Source organism: Terrapene carolina, unplaced genomic scaffold, assembly GCF_002925995.2.
Source record: "Terrapene carolina triunguis isolate 2854851 unplaced genomic scaffold, T_m_triunguis-2.0 Scaffold42, whole genome shotgun sequence".
NCBI classification, from domain to species: domain Eukaryota; kingdom Metazoa; phylum Chordata; order Testudines; family Emydidae; genus Terrapene; species Terrapene triunguis.
The window spans coordinates 50276764-50297165 of record NW_020664393.1 but is presented as its reverse complement, the minus strand read 5'-3'; the positions used below and the strand labels follow the sequence as shown (position 1 = coordinate 50297165).

General features: G+C 41.0%; 1 protein-coding gene across 1 annotated transcript in view; it reads right to left on the bottom strand.

Moving 5' to 3' along the window:
- The window catches only part of SNTG2 (syntrophin gamma 2), a 457199-nt gene that overhangs the window by 129394 nt on the left and 307403 nt on the right, over nucleotides 1–20402 (bottom strand). Inside the window, exon 8 of the mRNA XM_024215800.1 lies at nucleotides 19706–19797. Within this exon, the coding sequence (XP_024071568.1) occupies nucleotides 19706–19797 (92 nt within the window). The remainder of the gene's footprint in view (nucleotides 1–19705; nucleotides 19798–20402) is intronic.

Genomic DNA, 20402 nt, shown 5'->3' with positions numbered 1-20402 from the left:
GGGGAAATGATGTGGGAAGATTGCATTAGGGATCCACAATACATGCATGCCTAAGATCACAACTCCACAGGAGTTCCCTGTACCTTGCAGATGGGATTTTTCATGGTGAGGCAACTGGAGGAGGGGCAGCATCAGTGGATCCATTACTGAAGGATCCATCAACCATTTCTCTCCCATGGTGGTGGAGTCCACCAGCTGCAACACCTGCTGAAGTCCTGGACTGCAGTAACAGTTATGAGTAAGGCTGCAAGTCTGTCACGGAGGTCAGATTCCATGACTTTCCATGACCTCCGTGACTTCTTCAGCAGCAGCAGTTTGGATGTGTGGGAGGGGGCTAGGGGCAGGGGGGTGGAGGTGTGGGGGGCGCTTACCTCAGGGTGGGAGGCTCCCTGGCTCGGCCCCCGCAGCTTCTAAGTGGCGGAGAGGTCGGGGGGGTTGTGCTGCAGCTGGCGCTTGTGGCGGGAGCAGCGGAACCCCTGAACTGGCCCCTCCGTGGCCTAGGAGCTGGAGGGACGCGGAGCCAGATAGGAAGCCCCTGGCAGCTGCCCAGCCCCCGCAGGGGGTCTGGGCCACCTCACCCAGCACCCATGGTGTCTCCAGACCACCTTCCTGCCCGAGAACCTGCAGCCACCCCCCCACCCCCCCCGGCCAAGTTTTAGTCAAGGTGAGCATTTTTAGTAGAAGTCATGGACAGGTCAGGGGCCTGTGAATTTTTGTTTATGGCCTGGAACCTGTCCATGACTTTTACTAAAAATACCTGTGACTAAAATGTAGCCTTAGTCATGAATAGTGGCTTAAAGTGGGTGCAAGGAGGGGGAATTAGTTCTCTCCTCTCCCCACAGCACTACAGCTTTTCCCAGCCATGCAGCCTAATAATTATGTTGAGTAATGGGGACAGAACTTAATCCTTTCTCATTATTTCATAACTTTCAATAAATAGCTATTTTATTTCATTTCAAGCAGCATTTGTTGTTAGCATCAGTGTTTCAAGAGAGAACATTCTTACACGAGATACTCCAATCTGTCAGTGCCATACCATAGAGCTCCACTTCCAGGAAAAAATATAGAGAAACCAAAGCAGAGAAACTAGAAGAAAGAGGAAAGACTAATACTAAAGAAAATCAAGAACATGGTTCATTGTCGTCATCTTACCTCCTCAATAGGACATTTCCAAGCCTTCTGCCACCTTTCCAGCACCAGAATCCAGGTGTCAACATTTTTAAAAATAAATTTAATAAATTCATCCCACATTGTTCTGTTAGTGCTAAGTTACCTTGTAATTTATGGGTTAAATGTTATATTAAATTTATCATCTGACTGGAATTATTTCCTGAGTTGTTAGTTGGAAACAGCTGAAAAGCAAGAGAAATCCAGCTAACTTCTCCATCTAAGATGACTTCCCCAAAACAGGTAATTGTAGAGACTCGGGTCTTATTTCTTGGAATTCTCTAAATGTCTCAATTATTATAAACTTTCAATGCTAATCACAACTAGCACTGAAGCGCTTACAAGACATCTTTGACTCTCCAAGATACTGTTTCTTGTGATCAATAAAATATTTGAGTTTGGAGCTATCTGACATGAATGGTAAAACTACATGGCTCCAACTAACTTCAGAAGGTCATAAGAACATAATCAGAAAGATACTTAAATAAAATAAAGGGCAAAATGGTAATATAAAATCTTTTGAAAACAGTCTGCATGTCAAGGATGTGAGAACAGAAGGGAGTCCAGATTCTGCTAATTCTAAGAGTGTGGATGACATGTTAAAATGGATCTCTGGTATGTTAAGTACACAGTGACTTTTTGTTATCTTAAATGCACAGTAACTTTCAGGGCCTATTTGGCTTGATTCATAAAGGTTTTCTTGTTAAATAAACTAGCTGAGAAGAGAGAAATCTACAAAGATACAATCATTTCCTCCACTTTGAATCTTCTAAATTAAATTATTTCAATGCCCAATAAAGTTAGAGATTTGTTGTAGGGGGACAGGGTGCACTTTTGTCTTTGAACATCCTGGTTTCAATCTGTCCCCAGTAAAGTCAATGGGATTTTTGCCTCCGGTTGGGAAAGGTGTGTCAAAGAAGAAAAAGTGGACTGTGCATTATCCAAACATTCCATCAGCTATACGCCCAGTACCCCACGGAGAAGGACTGCCGGTTCCTGATGCACCAGAATCATTCTCACTTGAGTCAGACGAGGAAGAGGATGAAACTTCTGGTCCTGAACCATCAATGTCACAGGACCCACATTTTCTCCCGTCCTCCTCCTTTGAACCACACCTCATAACACAAGGTGAACTGAATGACCTTGTCAGGGATTTGGAACTACCCAAGAGTAAGGCAGAGCTGTTGGGCTCCAGACTACAGCAGTGGAATCTCCTGGCAGGTGATGTTAGGGTTTCCATGTTCCGTGACCGTCAAAAGGATCTTGTCCCATTCTTCTTCATGGAAGGTGATCTTGTAGCCTGCAACAACATCGATGGTGTGATGGCAGCCCTCAACGTTGTTCACGATCCAGATGAGTGGAGACTGTTCATTGATTCATCGAAGACGAGTCTTAAAGCTGTTTTACTGCATAATGGCAATGTTTTGCCATCAATTCCAGTTGGCCATGCAGTCCATATGAAGGAAACCTATGACAACATGAAACAACTTTTGAGGTGCATAAACTATGACCAACATCAGTGGCAGCTTTGTGGCGATTTGAAGGTTGTTGCTCTCTTGCTTGGTCTGCAGACTGGATACACAAAGTACTGCTGTTTTCTCTGCGAATGGGATAGTTGTGCAAGAGATTCCCACTACATCAAGAAAGATTGGCCACTCCGACAGTCATTGGAGCCTGGGAGGAAAAGTGTTCAGCATCCACCACTTGTTGAATCAAGGAAGATTTTGTTACCACCCTTACACATCAAGCTGGGTCTGATGAAGAACTTTGTCAAGGCCATTGACAAAACACAAGCAGCTTTCAAGTACCTCCATGGAAAATTTCCAAGGTTAAGTGAAGCTAAGATAAAGGAAGGTGTCTTTGTTGGTCCTCAGATTTGTGAACTTCTTCGAGATGATGCATTTGACCATGCACTGTGTGGCAAGGAAAAGACGGCATGGAAAGCCTTCCAGTTAGTGGCAATAAATTTTCTCGGAAACAACAAGGCAGACAACTACAGGTTGTTGGTGGAAAACCTCCTCAAGGCATACAAAAGTCTTGGTTGCAACATGTCACTAAAGATACATTTTTTGCACTCTCATCTAGATTTTTTTCCACCGAACTCCGGAGCAGTGAGCGACGAGCACGGCAAGCCATTTCACCAGGACATTGCAACAATGGAGAAACGCTATCAGGGCAAATGGAGCCCATCAATGCTTGCAGACTATTGCTGGACAGTGACAAGAGATGCTCCATTTAATGAATACAAGAGACAAGCCAAGAAGCACCGAGTAGACACTGAATAGGACTAAACTATGTACATAATAGTTTTTTGCCTTTTGTTTCATAATAAATTTTATTTATATAACCCTTTTGCTGATTTTTAAAGTGTTACATAAACAGGACAGGTGAAATATTATCATGTAACGCAACCATAAACACATGAAAAGACCTAGGTTTACAATTTATGTTTAAAACTCTACTATCTACACAATATACATAGACATAAAATGTAAAAACTTAAATATCTTAGAAACAGTAGCCAATCAGTTGTTTTAATTGTCATATTTGAATTCAGCACATCAAAATACATAATAAATAGCACATTTTATCTCTGAAGCAGACGACTTCTCAAAAATTGTAGACCAGTGTATTCAAAAGTGTCTAAATCTTTTTGTAATTTAATGAATTTATAAGCCCGGTTGAAATCCTTTAGAAAAATTGGCCCACTGACAGGTGTAAGTAATTGTGAAGGGAGGTAGAATATTTCTAGTAGAGCCCATCGAATACATTGTGAGAAAATTTCAGCCTTGCTAAAAAAGATTTCCTTCTATAAATTGATAAAAGCTTTTCTGGAAGGCTTCTCAGGCTGAGCTACCTGAATCTGCCTCCAGCTTTGGGGCTGGAACGGCAGAGATCCTGGGCACTCAGCCTTTCAGTTTACCCTCCAGCTTTAGGACCTGAATACCTGGGCTTTCTACTCTGGCCCCAGAGAAGGGGGAGAAGCTGAGCAGGTGGGTTTGCTTTCTCATCAGCACCTGGACAGGAAAGCTCTAGTAAAATTGACCAAAGCTTTCCAGGGGGGATGCTGATGCTGATTCTCTGCCTGCCTGACTCTCAGCCTCCCTCATTTGACAATTTCACAACTCTGAGTCAATTTCATTTGGGGGGCAGGGCAGCTGGGAAGCAAAAACATTCCATGTAGGTTCTCCTGAAAAGAATAAAAAAAAAAAAAAAAAAAAAACCCGCTCATGAAAAATGTTGTTTCTGACATTTCATTCCTATTTGGGGTGAACAATTTTTTCAAAAACTCAATTTTTTTTGTGGGAAAGAATTTTCTGGATGGTTCTTGTGCTGAGCAAAGGGAGCAGCTGGGACTGGGGATGCAGCACTAATTAGCATATCTTTCATTTTTAAAATATACTATGCAAATTATTTATAAGCGTTCATTAGAGACTCAGAAGGCATTTTCTTTTGTTGTTGTTTGGTTATTTTTTAATTTGTTTGGAATTTGGAATCCAAATCTACTATACTTAATTAGCCACCACTCTAATGGAAGTCAATCCGAGTTAATTCTTCTGATGCATTCCTTAAGACCTTGATTTAAAAAAAAGCACTTAAGCCTGTTCTTATGTCCCTCCTTATTTATGAAAGCACTTACATTCATGCTTAGCTATATGCATGTTCTTAAGAACAAATTTGCTTTCTTGAATTGAGTCCTAAGAGGTTTTTGTGATTTTTCTCTCCCCCCCTCCCCCAATTTATATAAATCCATGGGAGTTTTGCCTTCTTAAGAGCTATAAGATCAAGCCCTGTATTGGCTGAAGATCTGCTGAACTGATTTACATCAGAAACATAAACAATATTTTTAAGGGAGAAAGTGCATATCCTATATAACTATTTTACCATTAAACATGTATAGTTAACCTTGGCAAAACATACTTGTAAAATAATCCTTGTAAAAGAAGACATCTCACTGAGTGTCTTTAACTGAATGTTCAACTCAATTTCTCTCAGATATCCCTCACAATTTAGTGCTAAAATGAATTGTTGGGGTGTTTTTGCTAGAATGCATTGAAATGACTGTGTTCTATAATGCCTGATCGTAACTGTTCCTGACTTGCATTCATTAAGTAGTATATATGTATATTTTATAACTATATGGAACTGAATAATTTTACATGATGAAAATTATTTATGGAGGCACAAGTTACAAATTATAGATTAAAAAACCCACTTTAGATAACTTAAGCTGAAAGACTTAAAAATCTTATTTGCACTGTTTATGCTGTTAGATTACATTTTGCATTTCTCTCAGATGGAATAATAATAGACTAGTGTGTTTCATATTTGTTTGTATTTAATTTCACTTTCCAGTTTTTCTGTAGTACCACAATGCCAATGTGTGTTTGGCAAGCACTACAGGAATTTTATTTTTAACCTGCTTGTAAAGGAATTTTAAAAAATGGAAAAATTTCATTTGTTCTTAGGTTTAGTTAAAGCTTAGTTTTACCAAATTCAAATTGAGGCCATTTTGACCTGAAATGTCCCTTCATACAGTTTTTTTTCCTCATTTTGAAGTTTAATTATTTGGGAGTCACTTATTCTGCTATGGTAAAAAAATATTTTTTGGGGGGGTTAATACTTAATTCTGATGATATACACCATCTGGCTCCTGAAACTTTCCTCCATTTTTCAGGCCAATACAATATTTACATTGCATTCTCCCCCTAGGAAGAAAGTGGGGAAAAAAGTAGCAATGCAAGTTTTACTCAAATTCTATACAGGTTCTTATACTACACTCATCACCATAGTAGCAGAGTGCTTTCCAGTAATGCTTTAAGCAATATGACTATCAACTGTCACATGTTATTTGTTTGCTAATCCTCACCCCAGGGGAAGAAGTCTGTGCAGTAGAGTATTTTGTTTTGTGAGACATTAAAAAAACAACAACAACCATATAGCATATATGCACATAGCACAGGTATATGTTTGCTAGAAAGGTAAGATCAAAGGAAAAGAAGTGGTCAAGTTTGCGATGGTCCTTGATTCATAAGGGAGTTCATTCCATAGTGACAGACTGGCCCTTGTAAAGTTCTATTTTTGACACAGACCAATTTTACCCTTATTGTAGAGTGTGCCAGAAGAGCAAAGCTGTCAACCCTGGACTTCCCAGAGATTTAGGCAATCTTTTAGCTAAGCCATGGAGTGACTTTAAAATAAGGGTTAAGACCTTGAACTTGGTTCGGTGTTCTATAGGAAGCTAGTGTAGAGAGCACAGGACAGGTTTCATGTGCTCATATTACCCCATGTTACTGAGATGTGCTGTTGAGTTCCATACCAGTTGGAGTTTCATAAGTGCAGAATTGTATCAGCCGTGTTAGTCTGTATCCGCAATCAGAAGAGGAGTACTTGTGGCACCTTAGAGACTAACAAATTTATGCTTATGCTCAAATTTTGTTAGTCTCTAGGTGCCACAAGTACTCCCCTTCTTTTTATAAGTGTAGAAGGCTTCATGCCCAGATATACTGAATTGTTGTAATCCAGCCAAGAGGTGAAGACATAACTGAGGGCAGGTCATCATCCACCAGGATGGGGCAGTCTTCTTGGCAACATAAAGCATTACTTGCAGATGTTATGTGAGAGCTCAGTGTCACCAAAGAATCCAAGAATACTCCTAGATCAGACTGTATTGATCAATTGTTGGCGTGTGCCTTCAACCAAGGGTGATTGCACCATGGCTGAAAACTCTTCAAAATGCTTTCCTCTTTCTCAAGTTCAGTTTCAACCAGCTGTTCTTCATCCATGAGCTTCTCTGATCCAAGGATTGGGCCATCTTGTTGGTAGTGGTATAGTCGTATGTGGTGAAGGATAAGTAGAACTGTGTATCATCTGCATATTGCTAGTACTTAAGTCCAACCAGTTCATGCAGTGGCTGCATGCAGATGTTGAACAGGACTGGAGAAAGAATTGATCCTTGCAGAACTCCACAAGTGCAGGGTCTAGTGGCGGAGGTGTAATTTCCCATCACTACTCATTGAAAGCATCCCTGCAGGAAGGAATCAGACCATTTTAGGTCATTACTCTGGAACCCTGCCATCTCTCACAGATGAGACAGCAGGATAGTCAATAGTGTTGAATACTACAGAGAAGTCTAGAAGGATTAGAATGGATATCTACTCTCTGTCCATTGATAGGAGAAGACCATCCATCAGTGTATCTTGCACTGTTTCAGTTCCATGTCCTGGTTTGGATCCATATTGTGCTAGGTTATGAATATTAGTTTCGATTAAGTGAGCTTGAAATTGGCCTTTGGCTAGCTTCTGTATGAGCTTGCTCAGGAAATGGAGGTTTGAGACTGAGCAGTAATTAGTTAGAACCAATGTATCCAAGGTGAGTTTCTTCAGTGTTGATCAGACTATTGAGTGTTTACAGGAGGAAGGGAAGATTCCTTGTCTGAATGATGCATTGGCTATTTCAGTCATGAGTGGCACCAATTGTTCATGGCTCTCTTTCACAAACCAGGAAGGGCATGGGTTGGAATCACAATGTGTGGATCCAGAATTTCTTGATGAGTGAATGTCAGATACCTTTGGGAACTTTAAACTAGTTGAGTCCTGGGCATGGGTGGAGCTGGAGCAATATGTTCCTGGAGCCGGGGAAGGGCAGAGGGGGATGTTTGGATATATGGTGGTAACACAACAATGGAAACTGAAATAATAAATAAGTAAATAAATAAGTCGGGTTAAGTCCAAAAGGGGAGATGGCAATGGCATCAGACATCCATTTTCTTGGAATAAATGGTCGGTTATTGTGATGCCACTGTTGGTTCTTACCTGCTTTATTGAGAGAGATGGAGGGGAGAAAGAAGAGAGCTGTAACTCAGACAGTACTAAACAATAAAGTGGCCTCCTGCTCAGCAGGTGGTGCTAAAGGTTGCTGGAGCAGGGCAGGGGCTCCAGACTCCTTCAGCATCCTCATTCCTGATGGTGATTTCTGTACTGAGGGAGGAGCCACAGCCTCACTTTCACATTTTAGAAAATGTCTTTCCTTTCTGTTTCCAAATTTTCGAACAAATGGTGGTCACCCCCATTTGGCATACCCACCCCTGTGGTGGTGTGTGGGACCAGCAAGAGCTGTTTTTTGGAGATGTGGCAGGGAGGGAGGAGGGGAATGAGGAAGTCCTTTTGGCTATGTATGGCATTTGCTCTTTATTAAATATGTGATGGCAAGGTTAGCTAGTCTTGAGATAATGTATGTACAGTAGGAATGGCTTAGTATTGTTTCACATTTGCTGTATGTCTTTTAGAACCACAGTACATCTACGCTTAAGGTGGTGTGAGGCCTACCGACAGTGCATGCTCTGTTAGCATGGGTATAAATAGTAGTGTGGACAGTGCAGCACTGCTTAGGTGCATAGAGTAGGTATAATGCCCTAATTCCTAAACCCTTGGGTATATAACCTACATGGCTTTCTACAGGCCGAACCAGTGCCCCCCATATCTGCACAGGAATTGTTATCCTATCTGCTGCTGGAGCCTTTCCCTGCCACAGTAAAATACTCCAGCAGTGGGGAATAGCTCTGGCAGCGGGAGAGGCAGCTGGGGAAGGCTCTGGCAGCTCTCCATTGCCTCCCCCTGCTGGAGCCTTTCATTGCCACATGTGGCTACACACTTCAGTGAGTGTAGATACAACCTGCCTTTCACTGCAACGTGTAGATACATGTACTCTCCACATGCTGCCGGAAGTGTAGACAAGGTCTTAGAATGATTTGAGGATATTTTTATAACCACTCCTGTAGAATGACACAGATGCCTGTCTGAATTGGGGCCTATCTAGGAAAGCCTTAAGTGTGTGCTCAGCTTTGAAGTCAATGGGACTTAAATGCATACTTAAGTGCTTTCCTGAATCAGGCTTATAGATATGTAGCATGTCTGGGAGAATGTCTTTCCTATCTACTATGGATTTTGAAGGCGTTGATTAAAGTAACTAATGAAAATCACTTCACGCAAAAGTCAATTTGTGTGTTCAATACAGAAGGGGTTGACCTTCTCAGAGTCTTTCATCATCTTCCACAAAGAACTCATACTTTTTACAAACAAATTATTTGTTAAGCCACGTTTTAAAATTTAAAAAGTTAACCAAGTATATACTTGTAAAGAGTTTCTAATGGTCCTGGTTCAGATAATGATGGAATGTTATAACCTCCAGAGTTCTTTAACTGAATGGAAGATTAAGTTGACATAACAAGCAGTATGCTGGAGTCAGGATGGCTAGCTAAGAGCAGCAAGAACATTCTGGTATTCTTAAACAAGCCTAAATATAAAATAAGGTAAAGGTCAGATTATGCACGGATAGAGCATGCTGTACGGGGACTGGTTCCTGTAAAGTAACCAGCTTGTCTATGAAGTGTATAATTAGGAACTAGTGTTGTTAGAAATATATATAAGGAAAAGTTTTGTTGCATGACTTTGTATCTGTGATGTTCATTGAATCCACCCACTGCATTTGAGTCTGATCAACTCAGTGTAGCTTTACTAATGTGCCAAATAAAGGAACCTGAGTGAATTTGGAGTCAAATTAAGTTTTTGGGGGACCGAGTGGAAGAGGTCTTGGGGGAACCCAACATCTATAGTTCCATCTTCTTTTGGCTCCAGACCCTATGCTAGGTCCTTCATGACTAAGGCTGCTAAAACAATTCTCTTTAGGATGGTTGGCTGACTGCCCATTTGATGACAATTTACTGCCCAGATAGATGAAGTCATCTACTACTTACAGTTGGTCTGGAAGCACAGATGTCTTGCACCAACTTCTGGATTTTTGTTTTTGCCAAATAAAACCCTTAGCCCAAGGGCAGCTGCTTTGTGCTGGAAGCTCTCCAGTGCATCTCTGAAACTGTGTCCTGCCCAAAGAGGTCAACATTATTTGCATAATACAGGTTGGTAAAAGAAGACAAGCCCACAGTTATACCGATATTTGCTGAAATATGTTCAAGGAGCTTATTCACTGTGCAACACCACAGGGCTGGGGCCAAGACACATCCCTGCTTTACCCGAGATCTAGTGTAAAATCTCTCAGACCTATGGGTTCCCTGAACTATTATGTTGATCTAGAATTAGCCTCAGGAGGATATTGTGAACACAGATGCCTCTTGTATGGCCTTCTACAAGGCAGCTCTATCAATAAAATCTAAGACTGCTTTTAGATCTATCTGGTTAAATTCATGATGGATCTCAGGTAAATGCGAGAGCAAGTATAGTGTCCATTGTAGATTGCCCAGCAGTGAAGTCCAAGTGTTCTGGGAGACATTGTTTCACAAGAAGACACTGGAGTCAGGTGAGTAGGGCATATGTGAAGACTTCTCTAGGGGCAGGGAGCAGAGTTATTGGTCTTTAGCTACCATATCCAGTGCACTTACAGGGTGAGACAATGGTCCCTTCCTTCCACTCTGCTGGTACCTTCCCAGTAGTCCAGGCCCAGAAAAAAAGTTAGAGTAATACTACACTCATGGCTCTATTGCACTTCTGAGAAGTTCAGGTGTTTTACCTATCTCATAGAACTGGAAGAGACCCCGAGAGGTCATCAAGTCCAGCCCTCTTTCTTCACTAGCAGGACCAAGTACCAATTTTGCTCCAGATCCCTAACTGGCCCCCTCAAGGATTGAACTCACAACCCTGGGTTTAGCAGGCCAATGCTCAAACCACTGAGCTATCCCTCTCCCTACTGTTGGGTCTAGTAGCATGCCTGCTTCAGTTTCTTTATGGCAGAGTGATCCTCTTCCAACATAGATGCAGCTACACAAGTTTCAGGGTCAGGTACTGCGTTTCGGGGTTACAAATGTTTTGGAGAATAGGATTAAAATTCAAAATGATCTGGAGAAATGGTCTGTTCTTGTGGCCATTTAGGCTAATTCTACATCAACTAGAAAAGTACCTAGTGCATCAAATTTGTTTTTCACTGTGACATTGTGTTAGCAAGTGCTGAATTTTTATATATGTGTTGTGCCTCAAACTTAATTGAAATTGAGCAGCAAATGCCATTTTAGCCACAAGAGGATGATGACTAGTGTTTGCCGGGGCTTCTGCACCTCTGTAGTCCCAGTATGACATTGCTATACTACAATTCTGGACTAATGCAGGGCCAGCTTATTTCTCGTCTGGCCACTGTTGGATAGTCAAGTTTCCTGATAGATATCTAAGCGCCTGAACAAACTGCCAGTAAAGGTAATGTTGTGAGATGCACAAAAGGACAGTAATCTCAGAGTTGTCATTTATTGCTCTGGAGCAAAATGGCCTGAGAATAGCTCTGAAGACATTTCTGGGATGACTAGGTACATCATGATGTCTCCAAGTACAGCAAGTTGCGTGTGCAGCAGAATAGATTGCATCATTGCTGCCAGATGCTGATAGAATTAATCTTTAATAGCATCTGTAGCTTCTTCAGTGGGGGCGTAGACTACAGTGATGGACAGCAGCCCATAGCAATGCCTCTGGTGTATAGCAGTCAATGATAGGGTCCCACGTTGTGAGTGATTTATTAAAAAGTGGTTGGAGGATGAGTGCCATCTTGTTTATATGCCTGGTTCCTCCAGAATACAGTAGACTTGCATTCACCACAAAATGTTGACCTTTATTCATGAGTCTCACCCTGGCTATTCCAGCAACTGCAATGTTGTATCATTTCAACTCTTGGATTAGCAAAACCTGGTAATGACCTCATTTAGGGTTAGTACATTTCAGGTGGAAAATCTGTGGATGATATAGGCATTATAGAGTTTGGCCTAAAATGTGGACCATATTTCATTGAACCATTTGGCTCGCTATATCTCCTTGGGACAGAGGAGATGTAGAGTAGTGACTTTGTTTAGAGGCACCAACCCCCTTCTCAGAAACCCTTTTGCACACAGCAGATGGTTCTGAGGTTGTAGTTCTTCCACCTTCACCAGAGTTTGGGGAATAATTTCCCCTCCTCTAGATCAGCTGTTGGCCTTCACTTGTAACCCTGAGCAGGCCCCCTTATTGGATACTCCTGCCCAGAGCAGGTATTTTTTTTCCCTCCAGATGAAATATAATATGGGTTTGAGCCAACTCTTATTTGTAAAACTGAAGCCTTCCACCCTGATCATGAATCATTATATTATCTTCAGTTTTTCAATGGATATTGCTTTGGCTGGAATTAGATGTCCATGGTCAGTAAATGCTAGTTAATGTTCGTTCACGTTGCACTTCTTATACATATTTTTTTCTTTTATCTCTGCAGTATTTATACTTTCAGAAGGTTGTTGTCTAAGGCCCTGATTCAAGAAAACTCACATGTACTTAACTTTAACTTCAGTGGAACATAAGTGAGCACTTAATTTCTTTGCAGAATAGAGATGGGATTACTCACCTGCTCAATCAAGCCTAACTTCATAAAATGAACACAAACAAGGTAGGTTGAAGTATTAAAGTGGCAACTGTGAGCCAGATATTAAAATATTAGTGGGGTAGGACTTTCAAACATGCCTAGCTCTGCTCCCACTAAAGTCAATAGTAAAACTCCCATTAACTCAGTGAATTAGACCCATGTATCACACTTTTGAAAATCCCAACCTAGAGATTCTACATGCAATCTTACTCATTATAAAACACTTTCTAACACTGAGAATAACTAGAATATAAAATAATTTCAGAGGCAGTAGTGAAATCTCCATTACTTGAGTTATTTAAACAGATTGGGTAAGGAAATTAAAAATATAGTGAAGGGAACAAATCTACCCTGGTAGAATAATGGAAAAGGTCATTTTATAGGTTTTTTTTTTCCCCTACTTCTCAAATGACTTTCTCAGAAATGTAACCTTACCACAGCAGTATTAAAAAAGAGAGCTTTGCTTTTCTAAGGCAAGTACAGAAGATGACACCTCTCCTCTCTCATATTTCATTAGAACAGGAAAAGGGAAACAACACAGTTGTACTGTTTATTTTCTTTTGACACCTAGTGCACTTAAGCCGTGACTGCTGCTGCAGCAGCTGCCATCTGAAATATTGAAATGTGCCTGGCCGGGCTCATCTATTGTGACTTGTCCCTTTTCTCCTCAGCATTCCCAATGGAAGACTGAGCTAATGATGACTACTTTCACGAGCATAGCCAGTACTAAACAAGGTAACTATACTTGGTATTTGTCACATTATATGCTCATACATTTCTAAATGAAACAGCATGAATTGGAAATCAACTAGAGATTCAAGAAATAAACTCTTAATAGGGTTGCCCCTTTTTTGTCCCAAGCAGTTAGTCAAAATTCAGGGCCCTGGGGATGTTGCAGTTGGAAACAGAAATTGATGAATTCTGGTATTTTCTGCAATCTTGTTTATTTACAAGTAATGTACAATGTCCTGTACATTACCATGAGCAGAGGAGCAGTTTCATAGCTTATAAATCCTAAAGCTCTTTAGTGAACATCAGATCCAAAAGCTCTATCCCAGCTTTTTTCACACACACCCCTCCCCCCCATTTTTCTATGGAAAACAATACTCAGCCAAAAGCTCCTGGGCACGTTCACACTCACCTTTTTATCTTAACTGTAAGCATAAGCCCTCACCTATGTTATTTGAAGGGTGAGTTCACACCTATCAACCTCAATGGGGGTTTTAACTCAACTCATAACAAGGATTCATCCAGTTCATAACCATATGTTTTCATCCTGATGATGGAATCCTAGGTTTTCAGATGTGGAGTGGTGGTTGATTCTACCAGATATCACTAGGTAAGCTACTTTCATAGCCAGGGCACTCATCTGAAATCTTGAAACTTCAAAGGGAAATTAAATAAAAAAAGCAGCAGGAAACAGATATGCAGGATAAACTCAAACTTCAGAGTTCACTAGACAATAAGAGAAAAAAATGGTCTGTTCAACTGGAAATGAGAGTCAATATCTAAATGTTCAAAAACAGAACTATATATTGTAGAGATAGGATAGAAGTGGGATATGCTACTCACTGGTCTGGCTACTTGCAGCCTAAACATTCCCCAGCTAACCCACCTATCTAGCTTACACACATTTCTAAAGCACCTGTCACTATAGTATCTGTCATGGTTGCAGGCTGGCTGCACCTCTGCCCCTTTATTAGTGTCTCCAAGAGCACCTAGCTCAGGTCTTAGGTCTCTTGCCCTTAACTGACTTGGGGTAGAATCATGTGATTCTTCCACTGGGATCTAATTACAGTATCCTGTGCGTACCAAGCGCTTATCACCCTTCAGGTCCAACTGAGTTTTGGGCTCCTGCATTTTCTCCTTTTGTGAACCTGTGAACTGTGATTTAGTGATCAACAGCCTTCTTAAAACAAAGTATTTTTATGTAACAGTTGGAATAAAGCATTAGAGATAAAAAAAGAGGATCTTATCTCAGCATATTTAGTCTCATGTCATCTTATGCTTCACCACAAGCTAAATTACATAGGATTCCCTCTTAAAATACAAGAGAACAGAACAGAACCAAGTTACATTCTTTTAGGAAGCCAAAAAAAATGGGCTCTTGGGACCCAGCCTGGACTCAGCTTGTTTCCTGGATAACAACCTGTCTGTTCCCCCTATTTCAAGGAATCTGAGCTTTCTGAAAGCCCCCACCCTCACCACTTGTCTGGGCTCAACAACCATACTGCACAATGGTGTCCTTTTTACAGGGCCAAGATATTAATTCATGCTTTTGCATCAATCTGGTTTTCCCAGTGGACCAGCAAGGCCATGTAGGGGAATACCCCTGTGATGGTCTAACTACCCAACAATGGAGCAAGCTATTCACACTATTGGCTTTTATTCACTGGTCTTGTGACTGGATCTACATGTGAGTGCATAGGGACTTCTGTTTCCCTCTGATAGTCTAACACACCATCCCAACTATATTGGGGAATACAGATCACTAATCATTACCAAGCAGCCTACCGTTCATCACAGAATCTAAGCACCATGCAGAAGGTGTAAAAAGAAGGCACAAACAGTTCTAAAAGGTACTTTTCTCTTTCTTTCACATAGTTCCAGTGAGTATGTAGATATTTTTATTTAATGGGACTCATTGCTAAGGAAACAGTTTATTGAGAAGCATGTGTATTTCTGATGTGAGCACACTTGAAAGCATGGTCTTGTGGGTAAGGTACTAGACTGAATGGCAATCAAACTATGGTGAAGGGCGCCATATAAGTACCCAAGATAGACAGTCAGATTTGTAAAAGGGACATAATAATTCCCCTCTCCTATCTCTTGTCTGTCTTGTCTTTTTAGATTCCTTTTTGGGGCAGGACTTCTCTCTGACTATCTGCATGTTTGTATAATGCCTAGTACAGTAGGGAACTGATCTTAGACGGGGCCTCTAAGTGCTACTGCAATATAATAAGAAAAATAACAAGCATTCTTGGGCTCAATCTGATCTCCTCTGTCCAGGAGTTCCATTAAAGGGTTTTGAGAATCATTACAAACTATTACAGCAAATTGGGCCACTTTTAGAAGAGAGCAATTCATGAAAAACAATAGTCCTGGTCTTTTTTTTTTTTAACTGTATAAATGACATTTATTAAAAAAATAGAAAAACCCTTTAGTTTGCAACTGACATTTTCATGACCTCTTCGCTAGCCTGTTTTGATCACAGTTTACTTTGATGAAGTATCTCTGCTTCTATGCTTTTAGTGGGCCACCTCAGAAGCTAAGACCACTTTCTTTACAGAACATTTGGAATCTTGCCTTTTCATCTGCTTTTTCATGGAGTAATGGGCAACCTTTTCAAACTTTTTCCTATGAAAGAAGGTTGTGACTTTTCTATTGGGCCAGGTATATACCATGCAGCACTTTGCTCTGCTTTGACTTTTTTCCATAGTTTCTTGTGTGCATACTTGGCTCCTCTTGTGAGACTGTAAAACTTCAGAGGGATCCGGTTCAAGGATATTTGAAAGCTAAACTGTTTTAGATATTCACCTCTTCTTTCTCTCTCTCTCTCTCTCCCTCCCTCCCTCCCTCCCTACAGGATTTTGAGCTTTGCCCACAATCTTCAGTGTTCCATCTCAGAAACAAACTCTGATTTTCTTTGTTATGGGTCCATATAACTCCATTAATTTATTTTCAATTTTATACAATAAGTAAAAATCAGCATATGGGGTACCCAAGACCAGTAATACATCACATAGTAATCACCCAAAAAGAGGGAGTATTCCCAAAAAGCACAGTAAAAGGGCAAACCATATAGCAAAATAGTATCCAATGTACTTAGTCCTCAGCCATGCACTAGACTTTTTATCTGGTCATTTATACTGGAGCTCATCACTATGTTATCTGGGAACCATAGCATAAAAACCACACATCCCAGATGGAGGGTGAAGGAAGTAGCCTAGAGATGTCTAGAATCTGGAGAGGCTAAGGTCTCTTTCAGATACTTGGTACAATAGCTTTCTAGTTTCTGATAATATTATTTATCCCATAGCCTCCATCAGGAACAGATCCTCATTTTGTTAGGCATTGTAGAAACATAAATGGTACCTGCCTCTGAAGGGCTATGATACCTATAAAATACTTGACAATGATAAGGCAGCTAGTGTGCTGAGACCACTGCCTATCATGCTGACTAGTACTGTCTCATTGTTTCCCTATACTCCCTAGGCTGTGTATATCTACCTATTGTCTGTTGCCGTAGGGTTAGATGGTAAACTGTCTCTCTTGTTTCCCATAATAATTCCTAGAGCATAATTCCTAGAACATATCTTTCAAAAAAACTTCCTGTCTTGGTTTAAAAATTGCTAGTGATGGAAAATTGTTCCAATGGTTAATTACTCTCACCATTAAAAATGTATGCCTTATTTCCAGTCTGAATGTGTCTAACTTCAATTTACAGCCATTGGATAATGTTATACTTGTTTCTGCTAGATTAGAGAGCCCATTATCAAATATTTGTTCCCTGTGTAGGCACTTATAGGTAATAAGTCACCCCTTAAACTTCTCTGCGTTAAGCTAAATAGATTGAGCTCTTTAAGACTATCACTGTATGGCATGTTTTCTAATAATCTTTATCATGGTGTTAGACTAGATGACCCTCACAGTCCCTTTTAACCCTATGGTTCTATGTCTTTCTATGATCATTCTTATGGCTCCTCTCTGAACCCTCTCCAATTTATCAACATTTCTTGAATTGTGGACTCCAGAACTGAACATAATATTCAAGCAGTGCCAAATATAGAGGTACAAAAAACTCTTTACTCCTACTAAGATTCCTCTTTCTATGCATCCAAGGATTGCATTAGCCTTTTTGACCACAGCGTCACACTGGGAGTTCATGCGCAGTCGGGGCGGCTCCAGGCACCAGTGCCCCAAGCGCGTGCCTGGGGCGGCAAGCCACGGGGGGGCGGCATGCCGGTCGCCGTGAGGGTGGCAGTTAGGCATGCCGCCGAATCCGCGTTACCAGCGGACCTCCCGCAGGCATGCCGCCGAAGGCTGCCTCACTGCCATGCTTGGGGCAGCAAAATACATAGATCCGCCCCTGCGCACAGTTAATTATCCACTACAACCCTGAAATCTTGTCCCGAGTCACTGCTTCCCAGAATAAAGTCCTCCGTTCTGTAACTATGGCTTACACTCTTTGTTCCTAGACACTGTGACAAAGTTCCTCCTCTATCTTGGTGGGTCCTGCGCTTATTGGGAGATTTTCTTGCCTCAGAGATTCACCATGTGGGTTGGGGAACAGCCCAGAGACCTTCCCCTCTGGGAGAACCCACAGTCCAGGTCAATTGGGAGGTTTGGGGGGAACCCGGGCCCGCCCTCTACTCCGGGTTCCAGCCCAGGGCCCTGTGGACTGCAGCTGTCTATAGTGCCTCCTGTAACAGCTGCATGACAGCTACAACTCCCTGGGCTACTTCCCCATGGCCTCCTTCAAACACCTTCCTTATTCTCACCACAGGACCTTCCTCCTGATGTCTGATAACGCTTGTGCTCCTCAGTCCTCCAGCAGCACACCCTCACCCTCTCAGCTCCTTGCGCCTCTTGCTCCCAGCTCCTCACACTCGCACCACAAACTGAAGTGAGCTCCTTTTTAAAACCCAGGTGCCCTGATTAGCCTGCCTTAATTGATTCTAGCAGCTTCTTCTTAATTGGCTCCAGGTGTCCTAATTAGCCTGCCTGCCTTAACTGGTTCTAGCAGGTTCCTGATTACTCTAGTGCAGCCCCTGCTCTGGTCACTCAGGGAACAGAAAACTACTCATCCAGTGAGCAGTATATTTGCCCTCTACCCAAACTCCTGTACCCCACTGGTCTGGGTCTGTCACAACATATACATTTACATTTAGCCGTATTAAAACACATATTGCTTGCTTGCTCCCAGATTACCAAGAGATGCAGGTTGCTCTGTATCAGTGACCGGTCCTCTTCATTATTTACCACTTCCCCAATCTTTGTTGTCTGAAAATTATCAGTGATAGTTTTCGTTTTTCTTCTAGGTCATTGATAAAGTTAAACAGTGAAGGGCCAATAATCGATCCCTGTGAACCCAACTAGAAACATACCCACTTGGTGATAATTCCCCATGTCTAACTACATTTTGAGACCTATCAGTTAGCCAGCTTTTAATCCATGTAATGTGTTCCATGTTAATTTTATATTGCTCTAGTTTTTGAATCAAAATGTCATCTGTCATCAGTTTGGGAATGGGCATCATTAAGGAAAGATGCTATGGGAGAAAGTACAATGATGTTTCTGAGAGCAGCAGACAAGCAGGCAGTAGAGACACACAACACTGCCTGAGCTGAAGGGATGAGGGAACCAACACTATGAATCAAAAATACATAAGTGTAATGAGCCTTGATGATATGGAGAAGAAACATGAATTTGATGCATTGTGCATCAACAGGCCGGTTACAGCAAGACTGTGACCCACAGTGACATCACTGCTCCTCCCCTTCCCATCCTCTTTGGGAAAGTTGGCACCCAAGTGTAAAAATTAGGATTGTGACAGGTCAGCAAAAGAAGGGTGAGGGTGTAGGGGCTGCTTGTGTCTTTTTCCTTTCTTTGTGTACCCACAAACTTTATATTAAAGAAGCAACAGTGCTATCTCCTAAAACTATCATACATGCCATAGCTTTGGTGAATAATTGCCTGCCTTGAAAAAGGCTATAAACAGCAGATCCAACAGACCATTGCATGGTATTACATCTGCCCATTTCTTAACTACATGCTGAGGATTGTAAAATAGCTGGCATTCATTTTGGTTCAACGTAGACATATTGCTAATACAATTTTCTTATCCCCCCCCACCTTCCTTTTTTTCTTTTTCATTTTCTCATTCCTAGCATGTAAATTGGTTTCTCACTAATTAAATCTTGAAATGCCTTCTGGCATGGCAGGAATATTTTGACTTCTGTATTTCTATGAAATTCAATAAAACACGTGAAAGTTCACTTGAAAAAGTATTGTTTCAAACTTTTAGAAGTTAGCCAATTGCCTTATGATAATACCCTTGACAGAGATTCATTTTGATTCACCATTTGAAATTAGGATTGGGAAGATAGTGATAACAGATTATAATCAGACTAACTGGAATCAATTTGCTTACTGTGTTAGTTGAGTTTCCATTCAAATGTAAACCACTGTCAAAGAGAGGTGAGGAAGCTCCACTGCTATGATCACTGGATGGTCCAGGGGAACCTGAAAATCAGAAGGTGATAGATAATTGCTTAACTATTTTAAAATATTAAACAATCCATTATTATTTCAACTGAGGAAGGATTACAATGTGAGAATTGGTGAAATAAGTCATTGTACAAAAACAAACACGTGATTGCCTTTTAGCATGACAAGCAACAGTATGCATCTGATCATAGGCTATACTTTACAGGATGAGAAAGATGAAGGCAGTTAGATATCTTTATGTACAGACTGCTCAATGGGATTACTCACATGTTTAAGTGTTTGTCAGATTAAGCCTTTTTACAGTAAGGTTGAGTTTTTGAAAGCTGAATAGAGAATTTAGCCACACATCTCCCATTAAAATTAATAGCTACATTCCCTAGTCACATGTTAAGGGCATATGCATGCACTGGTTTGTAAATACATCTTAGCACTTGGCTTGAATGGTGCCTATTAAGTGGACAAGTAAACTTTATTAATGGATCTGATTTTTTTGTTGGTGAATGCCTGTTATTTTAGAGAATTGGAGATATTCATTATTTTAACTGGAAAATTAAATGCAAGAAAACACATTATTGCAATGTTCATATTGCATGGTTATGTGCTCAAAAGCCAAGTTTTGA